The sequence below is a fragment of the Triturus cristatus genome, chromosome 1_2 (assembly GCF_964204655.1).
Source record: "Triturus cristatus chromosome 1_2, aTriCri1.1, whole genome shotgun sequence".
In the NCBI taxonomy this organism is placed as follows: Eukaryota; Metazoa; Chordata; class Amphibia; order Caudata; family Salamandridae; genus Triturus; species Triturus cristatus.
This window is the reverse complement of record NC_140580.1, coordinates 747,758,095-747,781,338: the sequence shown is the minus strand read 5'-3', so window position 1 is coordinate 747,781,338 and position 23,244 is coordinate 747,758,095. Positions and strand designations below refer to the sequence as shown.

Genomic DNA, 23,244 nt, shown 5'->3' with positions numbered 1-23,244 from the left:
TCACCAGGCAGCCCTTTGTGACAGCAGGACAGTGACTGATAGGAAGTGATGAGTACAACCGCCGAACAACCAATGAATCCCTCAGGAGAGTGCAGAAGGAGGGGGCGGGGCGAGCCAGGCGCTTTGCCAACCGAGGAGAGCGGAATGTGCCGTTGCACGAGTTGTCACCGTTTCCGACTACGCTTCAGGCGAATTTTTCTTTCAGATGCTCGAAACGCCACCAACGTGCCTTTTTTCGTTTTTTTTTTTTTTTCTAAACACCTTTGCACTCTTACACACTAGAGTTGTGCACGGCAAACGGACACATTGTTTTACTGCAACAGGAACAATGTGTCCATGAAGCACTGTTCGCAAAGTAGTTGGAAACATTCTTTCAAGTGTGCATAGTTTACACTGTTTCTCATTATTCCAGAGGTAAGGACAAAAGTCTGACGAGGTATTTTATCCCTGACTTCCGGCGACTTGTCCTGGGGCAGCCAACCCCCTCTAAAACGGGCAGGGGTTGGAGCTTCACATCTACGTGCATAAACAGGGGCTCAAGTCTGGGTCAGTTCAGGTGTGGGGGCTTTTGTTTATGTGCTTCTCCCCGCATCCCATCATCCTCTTTCACTGAGGACAATATGTCTGGGGACACAAACTGAGAATAAATAATGAAAGATGTGAAATGAAGCGAGGACTGTGTACACTGAATGGTGCAAACGTTGAAAGGGGGAGGGGTGCGACATGAGTACTTTTAACAGACAGAATCTAAGTGCTGGGAACTTCATAGAAACAACACAAATTTAGCAAGTGCTTTGTTACTTTTCCCAGTATTAACTATTGGCATTCATCGAGCTTGAAAGGAATGCTGGATCTCTTGCGGTGAAGTACTGCCCCCCGCATACAGATCGCGCAATGGTAGAGTCCATTTATAGGGTGCCCGTGGTGCTCCAGAGCCGCAGTGCTGTGGATGGCTGTGGATGGGTGCTGGAGCTCCCCATTGCTTACCGTGGCGTGCTGGGGCTCCCCACTGCTGCGCCGACTGGAGCGCCTTCACTGGGGGGGCCGGGGCTCCCTTTTCCTTCTTTGAGGGCGGGACCTCCAAACTGCTGTGACCGCCAGAGGCCCTTCTCCCTGCCTCGTCTTCTGGATTCCCCAGTTGCTGTGCCCAGAGGAACCCTCTTCTTCCCCGGGGGAAGCATACGGAGCAGCCGGGCCACTCCGGGGGCGGAGAGCGGGCACCATGAGGCTTTCCGGCACCCCGTGGCCGCGCTCCTGAGGATGGAGGACAACAAGCAGCTGGTGCTGCGCATCGATGGGGCGGTGCAGCCCTGTGGCCGGGAGGGGAGCAGCCTGCGGTGCGAGCTGAGCGGCTCCGAGCCCTCGGACATGGAAAACAACCAGCACAACAGCCAAGGTGAGCGGACGGGCAGTGTGGTGCCTGGGTGGTCGCAGGGCAGTACGTCTAGGCGTGCTGCGGAGCATTTGCACCGGCCATTGTACTGGGGGCGGAGGTCCGTACAGACCCCGTGTTGCGGAAGAGCATCTCCACGGGGCATTATATCTGGGGATGCCAATGTCGGTGCAAAGGGGGCGGGGCACCGCTTGGGCCGTTAAAGGTGGGTATACACCTGGGGGAAATCTAACCCAAAACCTAGGGATACTTCTGACCACAAGCGGGGTGTAAAACGGGGCACCACATGGCATCACACCGGGCAGCTAGCTAGTGCGCCTATTGCTGCCCATTGCCACATTTGTGCTGGGCTCAGTGTCGAGTTTAGCGCCTCGAGAACTCAATGATGTCATCGTAGTGTCAGGTGCTACAGTGCTGTGCACATGTGGCCTTTGCTGTGGGTGACCGGCTACCCCCACAAAGTTTCAGCAGCGCAGCACATGCCGCCCGTGTGCCGGAGGCGCCGCTCCACTGAGGCGCAGTGGAGCTCTGTGGTGACGCCGGTTAGTGCACTGGGGCTGACGTGATTAAAAGCCTCCTCGTTAAGGTTTTCTTGTGTATCCAGTTAGTGTTACACGCTCTGCAGACCTCAGGCATGTCGGAGGCTAAGCAGCTCTTGGTACCGGTGCACAGAGCACATTTACTACTCGACTGTGGACAGGGCACAAGCGTGTGTGTGATCTGTATAGGGAGGGGGCCGTTACAAGACCGGAGCAGAGCATGGACAACCCATGTACACTGGGGAGGTGCAGGACATAGACAGGGTACGTGGCAAGGCATGCATAGTTGATATGAAATACACATTTACATGCCTGGTTATGGACATGGATCGCACATGTGTACAGGTCCGCTGGGCAGAGACAAACTGTGCAGAGGGGCGAGGCAGAACATGGACAGCATGTGTACATTTAACCTGCCCTGGTCATGGCGCCAATTTGGATATCACATGCATACATGTATCAGACCAAGAACATGGAATAGCACCATTGTACGCGACAGTGACAGAACATGTAGACAGGCGAGGCCAAAAACATGGATAGCATATGTGCAAGACAGAGACATCAAACATGCACCCGACAAAAGCAGAACATGGGCAATGCATGTACATAGACTGGGGTTTTGGGCATAACCTGCACAGTATCTACACAGGGCAAGGCATGGGCAGTGTCTGCACTCTGAATAGGGCTCTGGAAGGAACAGGACATGGCAGCACATGCACACCCAATCAGAGGTGGACAGCATGTGTACAATGGACAGGGAGCGTAAAAGACAGCACATGTACAAATGACAGGGAACCGAAAGAGACAAAACAGGGTACGGCACATGGGCTAGTTTAGAGGAACTAGATCGGACGAGAGCAAGCGATGCATGGAAACCACGGGCAGAGCAGGTGAGAATACCCACACAGAGAAGGAACGGGCCACGGGCAGAGGCGAGTGGTTGGGTTGCATGCACAGAAGGCAGGTTATTGACCGTGTCTTGGCACGCAGAAGGGTCATGAGCAGGGCAGGTGCACAGGACATGAAGAGTACACGTTCCAATGGCATGCACACCCGACGGGAAATGATGAGGGCGTCAGTGGCGGGGGAGGGGTAGAACGAAGGCCCAGAACACGGGGCACGGCATTCGCCGGTCACGTGTACTGGCTCTGTTCTTGCTTGTTTTTGCTGACCAGTCCACATGTGCATTGTAGTGCAGTACTGGACGTACGCACGGAGAAGCGCTAAAAGTGCAGCGCTGCAGAACCGACGCGCTGCAAGAGGCGCCCTGTTTGTGACTGGGCCCGGTCCACGAGGGGTCCCTCTGCCTTGAAAGACGCGGTGACAGCGGGGCAGTTGTCGCACTCCACAGAATGCGCCGCGCCGACCTCGCACGGGTTAACGGGGGCAAGCCATTCAGCCTGAAATGCGTTATTCGAGAACACGAATTGCAGACTGGCAGACGGCACCCCCTCTTCTCCAGGAGTGAATGCACGCGCTGCTTGCAGAGCACAGGCGCTGCATTTTCTCTGCCTCCTGGACAGCACGCATTGGTCACTGTCACAGTTAGCCTGAATGGCGATGTTCACAATTCGATTTCCAAACCGCCAGGCCCTCTTTCGGCCTTGTTGAGGGCTAAACCTTGCATTCGCGTGCCCATTTAAGTGCGTTTATATTGTAAGTTGAAGGTTATTTTCAGAAAATATTGCGAGTTGTTTGGTGTAAAAAGTGTCCGTTTTCGATTTGAATGTAGTGGGACCAGCAGCCAGTGGCCCCAGCTGAACCACAAAGGCCTGAAAGGCAGCCCTGTATTTGGGATGAACGCGGCCATGTCATAATTGTGATTAATGAGCGCTTTGTCCTGCTCTCCAAGGCAGAGAGCTGGGGGCTGCTTCGGGGGCAGGTGGCACAGTAAATGCCTTTCTGGCACCCTCTCTGCACTGGACACCTCTCTCAGCAATGCAGCATACATATTCTAGTGCAGCTTCAAAATATTACATTTTGCTTTGCTTTATACGCACCTGCCTCCTAATAGGGAATTAATGGCACTGTTATAAGGAGTTTAAAAAACCTTGTTTGTGAATGCTTTTTGACAGATTTGCCCCTTGCCAAGTGTGTCTGGGCTCGGATTAACTCGCTATATATATTTTCTGAAAACAGAATTTGTGTTTGTTGGATGACCACTAGAGAAACAGTCTTTGTCCATCAAGTTCTCATGAATGCCTGGTTTAAGTATGGTAAATGTTGGGTTGATAATGTACAAAACGTAACTCTATGACCTCATACAGCTGGGCACTCAGCTGAGCTGCTATTTCTCACATCTGCCTTGGAGGCTTGGGTGTTTTTCAGAAGTAAATGATTTTGTATATGTGTTTCTTTTTGGACCTGTTCTGGTTCCGCCTTGATTGCCTCTGCTATTCGATGTCCAGTTTTTAGGATTTGCTCTAATGTGTACACAGCCTGGAGACGAAGGCCTCACATTCCATTGTCTGTATCCTAAGTGACCATTGGTTGCACCATGGCATCTGACAAGACTCTGTTGACTCATACCCAGGAGACTGATTGGTTCCTGGCTTTACTCACTGCGAGCAGACATCCACTTGGGCCTCCACGAGGCATCTTTTCAGAAGGTGCCGCCACATGTTTTATGATGTCTCAAACACAACCAGAGTGTTGCCAAGAGAAAGCAATCATTTGCTCGAACGTCAGCCTACAAAGTTACTGATGAACTTATATTACCATGTATGCCATGTCGGGGAAAATAAGTGTGGACCAATATCACGTTACTTGGAGCAAATGTGCGAATAAACGCACATTCACACATTTATTACCACAGGGCAGCACATGGGACATAAGAAAAACACAGTTTGCTGCTTCACAGAATTCCATGTTACAATGACTTTATATACGGAAGCAACTCCGCCGGATCTCTTCGGTGTCTTTTCACCAGACTGAACTGTAATCCCGTGCAATCCTGGTTTTGGATAAATGTTTTCTTTTAAACAAAAGCACATTCAAAATGGCATTAACAAATCCAATAGATCTTGCCTTGTTGACCTATTGACTTTGCCAAACCTTTTTGTCTTTTTGCCACTGCTATACAGCATTGGCAAAAAGAAAAGAAAAAGGCATCATGATGTGGCCACATCATTCTGTATGCAAAGGTGATTGTCGCACTGAGCGCAACCAGCGCTAAAGCCGGCCCTGCCTGCATGTTTCTCAGCCACCAGAGTTCCTGCCTATCAATGATTTGTGCATGGCCACCGATCCCAAGAATACTGTGCGGTGGGCTTTACCATTCACTTATTTAATACAACCTTTAATGTTCCAAAGCAAATGTATGCAACAAGTGTATTAAAGCCATAATATCCAAGTTGAAGGAATAGATTTATTTCTAGTAGCTTCATAGCTAAAATAAATTTACTTTGAGCTATTTTCAGATTAAAGTAATGATCTAAAGTCTATATTTAAAATAAATATGTATCTTTAGGATTTAAAGTATGAGCTGATACAATTCAAATTTTAGGCTGTGCTCACTAAAGGAGGCTCTGAAAGCATTGCTTCTGATATCATGTCCTCACTTCCAGCTTAACTCGGGACAGGCCCTGTTACAGTAGATAATTCAATCAATCAGGGAAATGTAAGTGTGCTACTCACCCGTGAGGGTCTCAAGGCGCTTGGGGGTGGGATGGGGGGGTATACCGCTCCGTTCAGCCGTAGAGCCAGGTCTTGGGGGTCTTCCTGAAGGTGTTCAGGGAGGGGGCGCATCTTATGTCTGCCAGTAGCTCATTCCACGTCTTGGCTGAGATGTGGGAGAACGATCTTCCGCCTGATCTGGCTCTGTGGATGCGCTTGGTTTACTTTGCACAGGCTCTAAGGAAGGGTAAATACTAACTTCCCATTCTTCATTGCATGGAAGGAGTCATCCTATATATATATATTCCCCCAGCGTTCAGTAGAATTGGGATTTCCAGGTGTCCTATACCTTTCTTTGGGGGAAGATTTGCCGCTCTAGCTTGACATGAGTTTGGGACTGTTGTCATTCACTCTGTGCATTGTTACATGCATTTTATTTTCCACCAATCACAATAGCCAACACATTTGTAAGATCATCCACCGGGCCCGTATCTTTCCTCACCAAAATCGTCTTGGGTTATTTTCTGTGACCTCAGTGTACAATTCAACTGGTTATTTCACAATGCCGTCATTCATTCACTTGTTTCTAGCTTCATGTAGTGGGGTAGTTGAAGTGTATGACTTACAACCTAAAATTTTGCATATTTGTTTTTAATTTTATTGAGACAAGTCTGACAACTAGTCCAGGCACTTAAATGGATTGGCAGACTATGTGGCCTGATGTTGGGGTTCTGTGGGCTCAATATTCAAGATGTCTTTATCCAATACTTGCACCTGGGTTAATCTTTTTAAAACATTTTGAAAAAGCAATGTAAGTTCTAGTCAACTGACCAATTCAGAGTAAACTCTGGCATTTAATAATTTGATACTCCAGAAAGGGAGGCAGTAATAACACAAGTACATGCTGTGGCTTTTTTTTTATCATTTAGCATTTTTATATTAGTGATGGATGCAACCTTCCCCGTCCCCCGGAGGCTCATTCAGTATGGTATGGTACCATACAACCCTGAACTAAAAATTGTCTGACAAAAATATTGTGTCCTAATTTTGGTTTGCAAACATTTTACCAACTGGACTTAATAACAGAAGATCTACATCCAAAGAGGCAATATTTCTGTAAATGATATTTAGAATGCAATATTTATGTCAAACAATCTTTTTGTCTATATTATTTAGACTCGCAGCTTTCTAGTAAACTCAGGTCTATTTTTTCCTCACTATTGTGTACCTTTTCAAGCATTTTAAATGCATGTATGTGGTATTGCTACAGCACAAACCTGCCTAAAGGCAGCCAAACACTGTACATTGACAAATACCATCAATGAGTAATAGGACAGGAAGCTGGGTTGTGAATGTTTAATGTATATGTATGTGATTTATCTATATGTATGCAAACTTTTCTGGAGTCCCCTTTTGGCACCTGAGTTTGGAGTTGTTTTCTAGTTGTTGGGATGGAAAAGTCCTCTGCATGGGAAAAGACTCGTGTCCATGCCCTGAGTGCCGAACTGTACTATTGTCTGGATCCCTAAAGCAGATGTTTTTTTTAAATCATTGGCAAACACAGATCATGCGTGTGCCCCATGACATAGGTCTGTCCCACGGATTAAGGCCTTGTTGGACCAGGAGGGATGCCCAAAGCGCTACCCTCATAATGGTGGAAGGCCACTGACTTCACCAGGAGTTAAGCAGTACGAGTGCTGTGGTAGCATGATACCGTGCAGTGATCATTAGTATTGAACAGGCCCGTTTTACGGTATGCCACTGGAATGAGGCTGGCAGGTCTACTCACCATTTTAAAAATTCTACTGCTGTGTACCTTAACTCATCTTTGGCCAACATCAGGTATATGTGGAGTGCTGCATAGCGAGTAGTGACTCTGCACTGGATCTACGCATCCCTGGTGCAATTCTGTGCAGTTCATGTGTGGTTAGTACATGTGATATATGTATGTATGCCTGCGAGGAATACATTACATGAGAGATTTAGTGCTGTGCAGTGCGTGCCCACGGACCACATGTGCTAGGTGTACATGTATTGTGCTTCACGCGAGCACATAAACGGTGAAGAGTTTGCAGCGCTCACATAGTGAATGCGTGTATTTCCAGATAACACACCCTGGTTAATGATTGAAAAGGTTCAGTGCTGAACCAGGTGCACAGACTGAACATGTGTGCTTATTGCATAAGTACATGTGAGGGTACAATATATAGAAGCATTAGTGCTGAACATAAAAATGTTATGAATGTGCACTGAGTGTGCCTGCAATGGTACATGGTATGGAGGACCCTGGGTAACATTTTGGGAAGTTCCGGCCTTCCTGGTGAAGACATGAGGAGAAGAGGAATCTCCCCTGGCAGGTTTGTGTATTGCTGCATTCCTGTCAGCTGGGTGGGAACACACACTGGAGTGAAGGAAGAGACTCCCTTTATACCTCAAAAGACTGTTCTTTGATTCAGTGATACATCACAAGGGAGGGGCCTGGACACATCTCTGGAAGGGAGTTGGAGTTTATAAGAGAATCATAAAGAGTAGGGCTGGGGTTTGGGATTAATTAACCTTTTGCTGCACATATCTCTGTGGCTCACATCCAGGTGTGAACGCTTGCCACTCCCATGAATTATGTTACGGACAATCGGCTTCAGAGTTGTGCTCTCTGTGATAGACCTTTTTCACGAAGGAAGATAAAAAGAAGTGCACACTTCAATAGAAGCAGAACCCCAACATAAAACCTCAAAGATCCAGACCCTAAATTACATTTTGTGTCTGGAAAAGGACTATAAGGTGGAGTGGTTGAGTCCCCCAAAAACCTGTCATCTACTAAGCAGCCAGAATAGCTGTATAAAAAGGGGAAGCTCTGCAAGACGTCTGCCTTTCAGCAGGACTGGGGTCAAAGCCTGCTAGACTCCCAGCTCGGTGAGGAGATATCACCCAGGGACACCAAGACCACCTGCCCTGGAGTACCATTGTCTGCCTTCTTGTCAAGACCAATGTGCCCTGTGAGGAAGAGGCGAGCGTTGCAGGAAGTTACGTCCAGTGGGGAGCACTGCTGAGAAGAATCTGCACTAATCGGGATGTTGCCCATGTGAAGGAACAGTCCAATGACCCCCCCCTTATATCAGGAGAGGGTGGCTGCGATCTCAGGTGTGTGAAGTGCGCCTTGCAGGAAGCACCAGGCCTGCAATGCCACAGTGATCTCATATGCCAGAATTTATAGTGAGCTGGAGCAAAACACTTTTTTAGGGCAGCTGCCCCTGAGAGTCTGTGCCTATAGTCGGACAAGTGGCAACACAGAGGCTGCCGGTATTGCTCTGGCCAACTGTTTGGGCCGTGGCCCTAACAAACGGATTATTGCAGTGACCTGCGGGTCTAGCCCACCAACTGCACCTGACTATTTTCCCTGAGGATTGCAGGACGTCGCTGAGGATGTCCCACCCTCATCGAGCTCCATTCGGGAGCCGAAGAACTTCCAGACACCTCCCCTTTTCCTAGGTGAAGCGCAACTTACCTTTTGTATAGGACAAGCGGGAGCAGCTTTGATGGCTGGAAACTGCCCGGAAGCGTGTTCAACAGGAAGAGCCTTCGCCACTGGGTGCTGCTGCATATATCGCAAGCAGCTTGACTTCGCCAGGCAGGATCGGGACTTTGAGGTGCCCAAGGAGAGGGCACTCACTGCTCCCCTGAACTCTGTCACACCAATGGAGCTGATAAGATTGGCACAAGGCCTGTGGGGCCGGAAGATTCACTGCTGAAGGTGCTGTGGCACCATAGACACTTCTGACTGACGGCCTGAAGAGTCAAAAGAGAACTCTTGTGTATGGCCTAATAGTTTTCATTTCGTAATGTGGCCACCTGTGAATGAGGAATAATCCTGGACTGTTTACACTAAGGAGGGTGGGACAGGGATTTGTCTGATAACTATCAATCAATCAATCAGTGACACTTATAGAGCGCGCTACATACCCGTAGGGTCTCAAGGCGCTGGGGGTGGGGGGGGGGGGTGCCGCTACTGCTCGAACAGCCAGGTCTTCAGCTTCTTCCTGAAGGAGAGGTGGTCTTGGGTCAGGCGCAGGTCGGTCGGGAGGGAGTTCCAGGTTTTGGCGGCCAGGTAGGAGAAGGATCTTCCTCCTGTAGTCGCTCTTCGGATGCGGGGGACGGCGGCGAGGGCGTGGTTGGCTGATCGGAGGTGGCGTTTGGGAGCGTAGAAGTTGATCCGGCTGTTGAGGTAGCTCGGGCCTTGGTTGTGTAGGGCTTTGTGTGCGTGGGTGAGGAGGCGGAAGGTGATTCTTTTGTTGACGGGGAGCCAGTGATGGTTTCTCAGATGTCCGGTGATGTGGCTGGTTCGTGGGATGTCGAGGATGAGTCTGGCTGAGGCGTTCTGGATCCGCTGGAGTCTCTTCTGGAGCTTGGCGGTGGTACCGGCGTAGAGGGCGTTGCCGTAGTCCAGTCGGCTGGTGACGAGGGCCTGGGTGAAGGTCTTCCTGGTCTCGGTGGGGATCCACCGGAAGATCTTCCGTAGCATGCGTAGGATGTTGAAGCACGTCGAGGAGACGTTGTTGACTTGCCTGGTCATGGAGAGGTACTAGAGCCCCGGCCTCAAGAAGGATTGTGTTGTTGCTTCTGAATGTTGTATACCTTTGCATGTGTAGAGGTAGAAATAATATACTGCATTTTCTTATAAACGCAAGTATTTGGCTAGACATTGATTTATTGTTCATACTGTCTCAACTTTGAGTTAATGAGTCATGTTTATTTTTCTGTATCTACATCACACCCCCACCACTCCCTCCCAAGGCAGTCTTGACCGCTCAGCCACAGCTACCACTGAGAGCAAGTGCAGAAGGGGTACCTGGCCCGGTTGAGCGGGATCCATAGTAGGACGGGGCTCGGGACATCAGGAGTAAAAGGTTTCCAACTCCATGGTTGGGCCTCGTAGCCCCTGTGTGCTCTGGGGCCCTCTGAAAGGGGTTCAGACACTAGTTATTGGTGGATCACCGCGCTATGCTGCTTATCATTCAGACTTCATATCAGGAATCCATCCAGCACAGTGACACGACGGAAGACCCAAAAGTGAGAGATGAAAACCTCAAAACAGACTGAAGACATTTTTAAAATCTAGAATTGTGAAAAAAATAAAGTTGAAGTTTAGAAACCAGAATGCAGCGGGGATGCACATTTTACGAATCCTAATAAATGATGTGAAAGGCTCCTGCATGTGAGAGTGTTGTCACGGCTGTTCAATATTTTGAAGGTCTTTTCTTCAGTAGTCTTAGATTAATTCTGTCAAATGTTCAATATTTTGAAGGTCTTTTCTTCAGTAGTCTTAGATTAATTCTGTCAAATGTTCAATATTTTGAAGGTCTTTTCTTCAGTAGTCTTAGATTAATTCTGTCTAATGGAAAGGTGAATGGGAACACTCGTTTGCTCTCTATGACTTTTCCATCTTTACCAGCATCCAACACATTTTGCCAAATAAGTGTGAATCACTATAGGAATTGTGGAGTCTTTAGCTGAAATGGATAGCTGCGGCCTGCCATCTCAGAGCAAGATAAGATCCATTTCCCTGTCACTGACCCACTCTAGTAGAATGGAGACACTTCTCCTAAGATGGACTGCACTGCAGCAGTGATCTTAGATCATTAACCCTCCATCTATAAATTAAAAGCAGAAAAACACTTTTGGGCAGGCTTACAAGCCCCTTGCTACACTTTTGCGCCGCCGTTGCGTCACTTTTGTGATGCGGCGGCGTAAAAAATGCAGCCAATTTACAACGTGATGCATCTAGGGAGATGCGTCCCATTGTAAAGCCCTGCGTCACATTATACCTGCGTCAAGTATAATGTATGCAGGGTGGGCGTTCCCATTCAGGAAAGCCTCAGTGGAAGTGATGCAGTGAAATCTACATGATTTCACTGCGTCACTTCTATGATGCCACTGCATCAAAACCTTACGCCTGCTTGAAGCAGGCGTAAGGAGTGACGCAGTGTAGTGGGAATAGGCTTCAAAATGCATTGCTGGAGTTGGGTCGTGCTAGCGACACACCTCCAGCAATGCATGACTTTTGCCCCAACAGATGCATCAGAATTTCTGACTCATCTGTCAATCCTTGCGCCATGGTGCACCGTATTGGACTGCGCATCCATGGTGGGGCAATGGTTTTCAGGCTGGCGCAGGGAAAGTGCGTCACTTACTTGTACATCTGCCCCTTTGCAATAGGTTAACATAAGTCTCATAGGTTTGCTCTATTTGGCATAAGAGGGGTGCGGGCGGGAGGAGTGAGATGGGAGTTTGCAGAATTGCATGTCCAGATTTCCAGACAGAAAGAACTTTCCGTTTCTTAAAATTTGTCTTTCACACCGCCATGTGCTAGCAGACACGGCTTCCAAAACGTGAAATCTCTTTCCAACAATGCGGGAACTATTTTTCATGCTGTAAAACCGTGTTGATCTAGAAAGTACAGTTTAAGTTTTTGTTAAAAATGTTATACCTATCGATGATTCATTTGTTCTCAGGGTTGAAGCCATAAAAAAACTCCATGAACGAAAATGTATCCAATTTGACACAGTCGGAAGAGAGATGTTTTAAAATCAAAATGTAATTATACTAGACAGCAGGTCCATGTCTCCTGGTGATTAAAACAAAACAAAAAAACAGTATTGGCAAAGCCAACAGGTAGGAAGGACGTTTGTATGGCGGATGGACCAGGCATGCACACGTGGGACAAACAATAAAACTATTTAATGTGCTTATGTTTCTTTGGCACATGTCACAAAAGCAAATCTGTATTTTCTATTGCATCTATTTTTACATTCTTTTGTCAGCAAACCTACCCAGTACTGGCCACTCACGGACTGATTTTAGGAATAAAAAACCCCAGCTGTTAGAAAGACACTCTCAAACTGGCAAAAGAAAAACCGTGAAACTGAAGTACACCTGTGGGCTGATCCAAGATGTGATTAACAATAACTCAAGCTAATGGGTGCAATTTCCGAAGCAAAAGAGAGGGCGGCTGAATGAGGCTGATCAGAAGCCCCTTACATTGAGAATGGAATACAGTACGCTTGACGTGAATGTGTAAGCGCTGAACACACCAAATGTACAAATATAGACTTCACAATTGTATGGCCAGTGGCCCATGATCATCACACTAGTGACCTAAAACTTTGTTTTGCAGCAAAAATCCACATTTTAGGCACTTAAGAAAAGTGAGTATAAACCATTGATTCCAAGGCCCGAGCCAGAGGAAAGGATGACCGAGGGCGTCTAGGGCTGTAACACCTCCTGGTCCCAATGTGCCTTTGTGCTTGATTCCTGGTGTATTTGGATGTATGCAACATAGGTGACAGTGCCATTTTGCAAGCTAATTGGATACGTTTAAAATGTAAATGCATGTAATTCATTAATGCAGAGTTCTCCTTTGCAGCGTTTTCATGACTAATGCGTGCTGTGTTTTGGGTAATTTCATGCTCCCTGGCCGCCGCCTGCTGGTCTAGACTGGCACATGTAGGCCAATGATGGTAGGCGGGTATCTACTCATTGGTCCCTGACACATGCACACAGACAGCGTGACACGAAGATAATGGCACTCTACTGCTCCCAGGATTAATAGTGTTGCACAAAATCTAAGAAGGCCTCCTATTGGTCTTGAATGAGGGGTATATGTGGTGTGCACTGCTCCGTCACTTACCTACCTCAGCTGTTAATCACCCGCAGTCACCACCTGGTGCTGTGTATCCGGACACACTGTTAGTGGCATTGCCGCAACCCAGTTTATCCCAAGTCACCTACTGAGAGCATTCCAGAGAAGATATGTTTTAGGCTGCACCACCATAACTCTTAAATACCAGCCTTTTGCACATTACTCTAACACTAAACTCTGACATAACTGTACCACCACTACGAACACTCCCACCCCAACCATGGAACACCTCAACTTCAAACTCCAAGTCAACCATCAGAGGCACCCGTGCCTACCGACCTCCGGGACCTCGCCCCAACTTCTGCAACACCATCACCGACTTCATCGCACCCCTTGCCATAGACTCCAAAGACTATATCTTCCTCGGCTACCTCAATTTTAATTTCAATGACCACAGCGACGCCAACACCACCAGCCTCCTCGAATGCATGAACAACAAAGGACTCACCCAACTCATCCACTACCCTACTCACTTCTCAGGACACATGCTGGACCTCATATTCACATCCAGCAACTGAGTCCTGTACAGCCACACCATCAAACTCGTCTGGACCGACCTCTTCATCATACACTTCCACATAACCTGCCCACATGCCACCACACTCACCCAAGAGAGTGACCCCCACCGCAGTTGGGGGAAAAATAACCAAATCCCAATAGTCTGATACTCTAGACCCCTCGAACCCGAGCCCCATCAACTCCCTCTATCAAAGACTTAGGAACTTCAATGCATGGATCTCCAAATGTGCCAACAATGTCGCCCCATCAAAGGCAACCACCACTGAAGGAACACCAAACAGGTGAGTTGGTACACAGAAGAACACAGGACCGCCAAATGCAACTGCAAATAAAGAGAGAAGATGGCACACCACCAAGGGCTCAGTTTACAGAACCTTCTCCAAGACCTCCCTAAACCTCTACCATCGGCTTCTACGGGGAAAAAAGAGAGGGTCCCTGGCCACCCTAATTGACTCCAGCTACAATAACATCAAGGACCTTTTCAACATCATCAGGTAGTTCTCCAAACCCATGGCCTCAGAACAGCATCACCCCTTCTAAGGAGCTCTTCAACATTGCCATCATCTACAAGAACTTTGAACCCCCGACGTGAACTCACGACTTCCTCAACCTACACCGCACTGCCACTTCAGGCACTGGACCCTTACTTACCACCTGGAACACAGTGTCCACCCAGGAAACTGTCTCCATCATGAACACCATCCACTTAGGAGCACCGAGTGACCTCAGCCCTCATCGCATCTTCCATCTCGGAACAGACCATATCCGCCAAGAACTTACCTCCATGCTCAACACCTCCATAACCATGGCCTCATTCCCACAAGACTGGAGGCATGCCAAGATCTTAGTCAAGAAACCATCAGTCAACCCCTGAGAACTCAAGAACTACTGTCCCATTTCTGTGCTGCCCTTCCTGGCCAAAGTTCTGGAAAAGGCCATCAACAAACAACTCAACATTCACCTGGAGCAATACCATCTTTTCGACGACTCCTAGACCAGATTCCGCACCAACCATAGCACTTAGACTGCTCTCATTGCAGCGACAGACTTCCGAGCCCTTCATGATTAAGGAGAGACGGCAGCCCTCATCCTCCTCAACCTCTCGGCAGCATTCGACACGGTATCTCACCACAATCTGATCACTTGATTACACAACATCAGTTTCCCAGGTAATATCCTCAGATGGATCGCCTCTTTCCTTACCGGAAGAACTCAGAAAGTCCGCCTCCCTCCTTTCACCTCCAAACCCAAGGACATCATCTGCCAGGTCTCCCAGGGCCCTTCCATCAGCCTCACCCTCTTAAACGCCTACATTGGCACCCTGGGCCAACATCATCAGATCCAACCAACTCAACATCATCTCATACGCAGACATCACTCAACGTATCCTCTCCCTCTCCAGAGACCCAACCATCACCAGATTCCACAGATGCATGACAAGTGTCATCAACTGGATAAGCTAGAACTGCCTGCATACTCAACACTGACAAAATGTAAGTTCTGATCTGTGGCAAAAACTCCACCCCCTTGAACTTCTCCTGGAGATCCACAGAACTAGATCTGCACCCACCCCGTCCAATCATGCCAGAAACCTCGGCATCATCCGCGACAGCAAACTCTCCACAAACTCTCATGTCAAAGCGGTTTCATCAGCCTGCTTCTTCACCCTACGCATGCTATGTAAAATCTTGAAGTGGCTCCTCAACAATTTCAGTCACACAGGCCCCTTCATGAACCGACTCGACTATGGTAATGCCCTTTACTATGGGATCTCTGCCCTCCTCCTCAAGAGGCTACAGGCCATCTAGAACACTGCAGCCAGACTCATCCTCGACCTTCCCTCGTTGGGCCCACATCACCCCCCCACCTCCAAGAACTCCACTGGCTCCTAATACAGATGAGATGTCAATTCAAGATACTGACCCACGCATACAAGGCCCTTCACAACATTGGACCGGCCTACATCAACCAACGCTTGAACTTCTACCAACAAGCCAGACAACTCTGATCCACCTCCCTATCGGTTGACCCACTCCCCGCATCCACAGAAGCATCAGCGGAGGGCGCCCTTTCTCCTACCTTTTAGCAAAGGCCTGGAGTGACCTACTCTTGCAGCTCCGCACCTCCCCACCTCCCTGTTGCTTAAAAATTTCTGGAAAACACTGAAGACCTACCTTTTCGACTGAGCTTAGCCTTGATACACTCAAGGGTGATCAGTGACACTTTACAAATCGACTAATTGAACTTTTTGCACTGCTTAGTAAAGGTAAAGACAACCACACCAAGCCGAGCTTGCCCAAGAAATGGTCCAGGGCCAAACAGAGTGAGCAAATTGCAAGGAGAAAGACCGAGTACTGACCAAAGTTCATGTTGCCTTGGGTTTTGGGACTTCGTGGGATTCTGGCCTGAACAGCAGCACACAGTATTTTCACTCAATGAGCCTGGACTGAGCCAAGCACAGTGACAAGAGGTTGTACTTATTAACAAACACCCTGCTGATGAACCTCGTAATCAAATCCCTGGAGGTATCCAGCCAAACTAAAGGTCAATAAAACCCAAACACAGATCCACTGACCGTGCCAGCAGGACATTGGCCCGCTATTAGATTATTCAATAAGCACCCCTTCCAAACTCGCTGTAAGCGCTATAGCTTTTTGTAAATTTGTTTTGACACAAACTGTATTGTAGTTCTTAAATGTATACAGGCTCATGTCCTTGTTCGCATGAAATTCAATATCATAGATTAAAAAGGCAAAACATTACTCAGAAGATTTGTCTTAAAATGCACTACGTTGCCCCACACTTTCCATTTTTTTCTTTGTCAAAAACCATTTTCACTCAGCTACTGACTTTGAAGAGTTGAGTGTTCTCACTTTACCTTCCTACATTTTATTGAAAGCAGTGAACTTTGATGAGCGGTTCTTCTCCTCCCACTTGCATAATTCCTTCCCTTCATCGGAGGACCAAAACCTTTCTCCACCAGTGCCTTCCACACTTCAGTTATTTGTACAAACCGTTACTGTTCCAGATTGGACTTACTTAAAAACAAGCAACCCTGGATACAGTTTAGCCCACAGCAAGACTTCCTATTCCTCAGCATCCTACTCTGAAATGATATATTCTGGTCTCTGGTATTATGCTCTCTAACATATTTTTAATCTTCCTGCATCCATCACGTCTCTTTGTTATGCATTAGGACCCCCCCCATTTTCTTTTTCCCCTACCTCTCTCATCCATTCCCTACATGTTAAGAAGCCACCCACTAACCTGCTGGCTTATGTCGTTCCGCAGTGACCCGGAATGAAATTGTCTTGTCCTCCGTCTAACACGAGTGAGAGAACTGTGCCTGATGAGTGGATGATGAGTGGATCCATGAATGAAAGTTTGACATGGGTTAAAAGTTTTGATGATTGTATAGTCTGTACAAGACATTGCTGATTAAACAGGAGGGATCTTCGTATATGATTTAGTCTCGCTTTTGAATTAAAGAATGGATGAAGAAATTCGAGAGCCTGAACTTATCATTGCACAATTTGGACTGGTGGTTGCAGGCAATGGGCACGGGCACTCGTTGGTGACCAAAGCATATTTTTCATCCTCTGGCTTTGACCCAAAGCAAACGAAAGGAAGACAAAGATAGGAAAACTGTGCCAAAGGGAGAAGCTGGAACGAAAAAGTATCTGCAAGAGTGAGATAAACGAACAGAAAGGTTAGGGTGGTGAAAAAACAGAGGCACTAGGTGAAATCAAAGCTTGTATGCCTTGGTATTCAGCAATCCCGGCGTTCAGCTGTCTTCTAAGAAAAACTAATGGACCCTGCACATATTATTATTTTTTTTTTTTTTATGAAAACTAAAACTCTGCTTCAAATGAGTTCTAAGACCCTCCCTCTCTGGTTATCTGATAAAACAAATGCATGCCCACTACCATAAATTTGATGTGCTATTTTCACTGATGTTTTTATTTTTAAGATGTCATCTTTTTAAAAAGACGGTTAGCAATCGGGGCACTCCATTACGCTTTCTCATGTCACCCTCCATTGAAAGACAACATAGATTACTGGGCTTGGGTCAATTTTTAGGTCGGGCTTAGAGTCCGCACACAAGCTCTGCTCTGGTGAAGATCTGCTGTAGTTCAGTACATGAGGGAAGCCCCTCCCACTCCCCCACCCATATTTTTCATTGGCTTGTGTCTTTGTCCTTCGTAAATTCTGCCTTCGGATTAATTTATAGGGTTGTTAGTCCCTCCTTATTACGGCCATGTCGTCATTTGTATCCTCCTATGGTTACTGGCCCCTTTGCTTCGAGTGTTACACGGTACGGGTTATTTAGACTGTGAGCACTATTTATGAGGTTCTCCTACTGCCTTCTCTACTCCTTCCCTTCCTCCCGTTGTCCATGCCTTCTCACCCCCTCCCCCCGCCCTCACTCCCTTTGTCCTTGTCTCTCAACCCCGCCCTCCCTCCTGTTGTCCGTGATGAATACAGTTTGCAATGCAATAGGTCTCGCTTAAATGCGAGTCCTATTGCATTCCAAATGCTTGTTCACTCTTGCAGCTGTCTCCAGGTAGGTTCCCTGTTTGCGCCCTCCCACTAAAGAATGTTGCAGTCACGGGGGCCGTTCCAAACTATGTCTGTATTTGAGTTTAAAACGAAAAATAACCTAAAATATAAAACCAAAAAGATGAATTCATTGTTCTGCCTTCATTTTTTTAATTTTATTTCTCCGGAAGAGTGAGTGAAACTTTTCTTTAACTCATGCTGTGCTATTCATCTCATGAATTACGAAAAGTTTTCATTCACAAGCGAAAATTAATTCATTTTCTGTGTGGTTTTTATTTGTATTTCTGTGTCAGAAATCCCCATAAACATGACCAGATGTTTGTAGTAAAGAGCACTCTACAAACATAAAAAATATTACATTAAATTAATCCCAGAAAACGGCTACAATGTTAGTTACCCCCGTTGTTATAACCTTACTGAAATTGGATGAGACACGGGGGCAGTTGTTTCCTAGATTAAGTCGAATACGGAGCTGTGCACAATGAAACTGAGAGTAAAATTCAAATTTTTGTTGTGGTGCCAGTGAAAAATTGAGCAATGATATTCTTTATCCCTAAAAGAGATCTACATCCATATAGGATACTATATCGCTGCTCTGAAAATGTATTTGACATTTATTTGCAAGACACAGCAAAGTTTTGCATGTACAGACTGAAGACAGTTCTTTTAATGGACCGGAAAAGCGCTCACAGGACTGTCTTCCGCCTAAGGGATGGACTGTTTCATTCATCTTAACAAGTGTGATTCATAATTTCCAGACCTCACAGTACATTTTCATATGTCAGCCTATCCTCGGGCCCCAAATTCAGAATATACCACAAGGTCTTGGCCTTCAAATATTGGAGCGGGGTCAGAGCTTTGTATCCAGCTCTTCAAGCCCTACTCGATTGTGGCTCTTGACACTGTTACCTGAAATTACATGAACATTCCTTGACATGAGTTGTCCATTGGTTATCGGGCAGCACTTATAACGTGTTGCTGTCCTTCTGGATAGCACTTGTCAATACATCTTTGTATCTTTTGTCTAACAACATCTGTGCACTGCTTTGGTGTCTGAGACCTCACATAACAACTTTAACAGAGATGAAGACATTTTGGAACTGTAGAGCTACCCCCAGATAATTGGGGTAACACCAGGTAGATACCCCCCCCCCTAAATTCCGAAAAGAAAGTTTGACCGTTTCAGAGTGAGGGGGAACTAGCAGGTGTTTTCACTCCTCTGCTACTGAGTTTTTCTCTGCTAGGTGTCGATGTTAGGAGTCAAACCTGTCGGCCATCTCGCATCTTCAAGAGATCTGTTTTCGTAGTTGCCTTCAACTCTAAACATGAATTGCTCTTGCAAATATGTGTTAATTATTCTTCCCTCTCTCCTGGATGAAAGCTCTTGGCAGATTTAACCACGGAAACTGAGGCGACTCCATGTCTGCCCCGTGTCCCGAGTTTGTGTTCTCCCTTTCCATTTTGCTACTTGTCATTTTGTTTTGTCCAATGTACATATGGAATGCAAGTACCAGAATGGTCAGGACTGGATGAGCTACTATAGGAAACCTGTGATATCTGTTTCGACAGACGGATGTGTAAGGATGGCCATTAAAATGTTTTTCATCTCTGAATGTATTGACCATTTATACATGGGTATCTCAAATCTAAGAATGTTCTTTATCACTTATTGGAAATGGGTAGTCGAAACTCTACAGGAAGTGGGAGGTGTTACACTAAGGCTAGAACCTACCTGTTTATTGGGGACCCTCAAACAACGCAAGGAGGGAAAAATGCAATGGAGATTTGTACAATTGGTGCTCTTACTGGCGAAAAGACGAGTGGCCATGGCATGGGTGGGCACAGGGGGCCCAAACAGGCACAGATGGGTTAGGGACTTGAAAGAATGAGCTGTAGCAGAGGAGGATTTGACGACCTGGAGAGAAGTCATAGTGGAGTTTGAAGCAGCGGTGGGAGGGCGGGAGTCGGGGGTCTCAGGATCTGACGAGGAGCGATGTACTTCGGCAAAGATGTTGAAACCAGACATATTAAATGTATACAATACATAACCTGTATTACTGGAGACCTTTAGAAGATGGTAATATCTTCTTAATAACGGTACTGGGTGGGGGGTGGAATGGCTACGAAGTTTGTTCACGTTTTTAAATGTCGGTCAGTATTGCAGTTCGCATGTATTCAACAACAGTGAAATTGTAAAAATAAAGATATTCTTTAAAAAAAAAAGAATGTTCTTTTTATAACTGAGAGAACAAGAAGTTAAACCACGGAGTATTATATAGTTTTTATTACCATGAATTTTTTTTGTCTATGTAGACTAATTGCTTGATCATTATTTTAGGTGGCCGTCTTTGTAGTGACCACTTTCTCAGTTTTTGACCTAGCTACCATTCACAGGGAAATTAGTTCCATATTGTGTGCTATTTGCTTCATGCTTGTCTTTAGGGTAAAAGATGGAAGGAGAAGCCTGCAGAACTACTCTTGTCTCATAATTACTGCCCCCCCCCCTGAAAAGTTTGAAATCCTTCCCATTAAAAGTATAGTTGTTGAATTGAGAAGTGACAGGACTTCCAGTACAAGTGCTGCTTGCCTCTATTTTGCTCCTTTGTCAAGGTGTCTACAGCAAAAGGACCACTAGAGTGTAACTTATCACTTCTGTCACATTAACTGCCATTGCTTAATTTGTTAAACATGTTTTTGTTCTTAAGGGCCCGTGCTGCTGTTGCCGAGAACCAAGGCTGTGTAGTCTTGTTTCTACCGCTTCCCTTTCTTCCGCCATACTACACTTCCTGTCTCTTTATCACACTCTTGTGAGTTCCTTTTCATCCCAGCTTTCTCACTTCTTCTCAGGTGTCTTATCTTTTTCTTCCCCCTTACTTTTTTCTTTTACTGTCTTTCTCTCTCTTCCTCTGGGTCAAAGTCTGATGATGATAAATAAGTCTGGTGGGTCCTTTAAAAAATGAACACTTTTGCCCTGCCCACCACAAACAACCACCGGACACAAACAAGGCACTTCTCGACGTCACTGTCTTCCCTCTTGATCTTGTTGCATTGCTTCTCCTCTTGGCACTTGTGTCCTAGCCCCTGGTCATTTGGCAGTTCTCTCAACCATCCTCTACTGTCATAGTTTATACTTGTTCTGTACCTCTTTGCTATTTCATTTAGTGCAAACTTTGGGCAGGAGCAATGGAAGGCTTACCAGAAAAGACTTTTATTGCAGCAGGAACATCTCTGACATGTAGGTGGGACCTGATGACATGAACAGCACTAGGCGACTGGTATCTTGTGTTCCAGCCCAAAATGAAGAATTATTGTGCTGTGTTATGAAGGGCACATAGGTCATGGGTGCTATTCCATATTATTTCCTACATGGTAATCTCTAAACAAATGTTATGTGCTAAGTAGATATGCAAATCCAAGTCCTGTATGCCCTAAGGGCCTGATACACAAAGCGATTCATTTGAGTTACTATGTCTTTCTTAGGGTGACCATCTCAGCCCAAGTCACCACTAGTTCTATTTATAGACCTGGGCTTTAATGTGAAAACCTAGTGCTATTGGGTGCGGTAGTCTTCGTTTGCTTCCATTGAGCGGAATAAATGCACACACCTGAAAGTAATTATTTGTCGGCTGAAACCCAAGACTGAGGCAGTGTCCATGATGACATAAAGTGAGATGGTCATCCTAGTTTTTTTAAAATATATATTAAACATTTTTACTTGCATTTGAGTGTGTGAAACAGTATTATCACAAACAGATTTGGGGTATAAATTGACAAATACACGTGTACATACAGAAGTGTGAGAAACGTAGCTTATCTTACATGCATCTGATGAATATACTGCTTTTTTACACATCCTATTGCCCCGCAGGGAATTACAACGCAATTGTTACAACGACCGCGTTGTAACCATGCATACCATTACCCCGCAAGTCGTAACAACCCTTGCGGAGGGTGGGCGCTGGATGTTGGAATAGTATAATTAATTTACTATTCCAACTCCAGACTGTGCAACAGTAGGGAAGGTGTTGGATTTCAACTCCATCACCTTCTGCCCCCTCCGCAAGTCGTTGTTCCGACTTGCGGAGTAATGGTATGCAAGGTTACAACGTTGTAATTCCCTGCGGGGGAAAGTTTTCGTGGTAAACGATGTTTACCGCATCTGACTTATTTTTAGCATAGTGTGATGACAATAAATGAAACTGAGACTTTTGAATTCCAGTATGTATCTATAGATACATGGGGGGGGAGATTATTGATTGCTAACAATTTTCATATCCCTAGATCTTCTTCTAATTTTTCGTCTCTTCTTGTTTGTTTCATTTGTATCTCTTCTTCAATGTCCATTCAGGACATCAGTGGTCCAAATTTCTTAGCATTACTCTTACTCTTAGGCAATTTGGCATTCAATTTGGGCCAACTATGAAACGACTTAGATCACGCTGTTCTTCCTGTGCTTACAAGTTAACAACTGGAGAAAACAGATATATTTTTTAAATGTCAAAAATAGACTAATTTTGAGGCAAATCAGTTTTTTCCATTTTTACTGAAGTAGAAAAAACACCAAATTCATTTTTTGCGAAAAAGAAATTCTGCAATATAGACTGGAGCACAATGTATCCACTCCATTCCCTTATTCATTAACATCAAAACTGGTCTATAATATTTGATTGCATTAGAGTTACCTTTCTGAATAAGACTCGAGATGGAAATTTAGGGCCATATGTATCAACACATTTCCCCATAGACCCAGAATGAGCAAAACACTTTGATACATCTGGCCCTAAGCGTCCCTCCGCTTTTTCCAGAACTCTTTGCTTGTCCATTATGGCACAGTTTAAGACTCAATGACAGCATACACCCCTTTGTCTAGACTTTATGTTCTTTAAATATGTATCTTAAGGGTGGATCAAGTACCATATTCT

At 46.0% G+C, this 23,244-nt stretch overlaps 1 protein-coding gene across 5 annotated transcripts in view; it reads left to right on the top strand.

Annotated features, from left to right (window-relative positions):
- The first annotated feature begins 916 nt into the window (after positions 1-916).
- KAZN (kazrin, periplakin interacting protein) overlaps positions 917-23,244 on the top strand; it is a 998,377-nt gene continuing 976,049 nt past the window's right edge. For 4 of the 5 annotated variants that reach the window (XM_085608670.1, XM_085608669.1, XM_085608667.1 and 1 more), the window contains exon 1: positions 927-1,396. In XM_085608670.1, coding sequence (XP_085464796.1) covers positions 1,261-1,396 — 136 coding nt within the window. In that variant the 5' untranslated portion in view covers positions 927-1,260. Of the gene's footprint in view, positions 1,397-23,244 lie in introns of all 5 variants that reach the window. The other variant, XM_085608668.1, reaches the window with a different exon arrangement.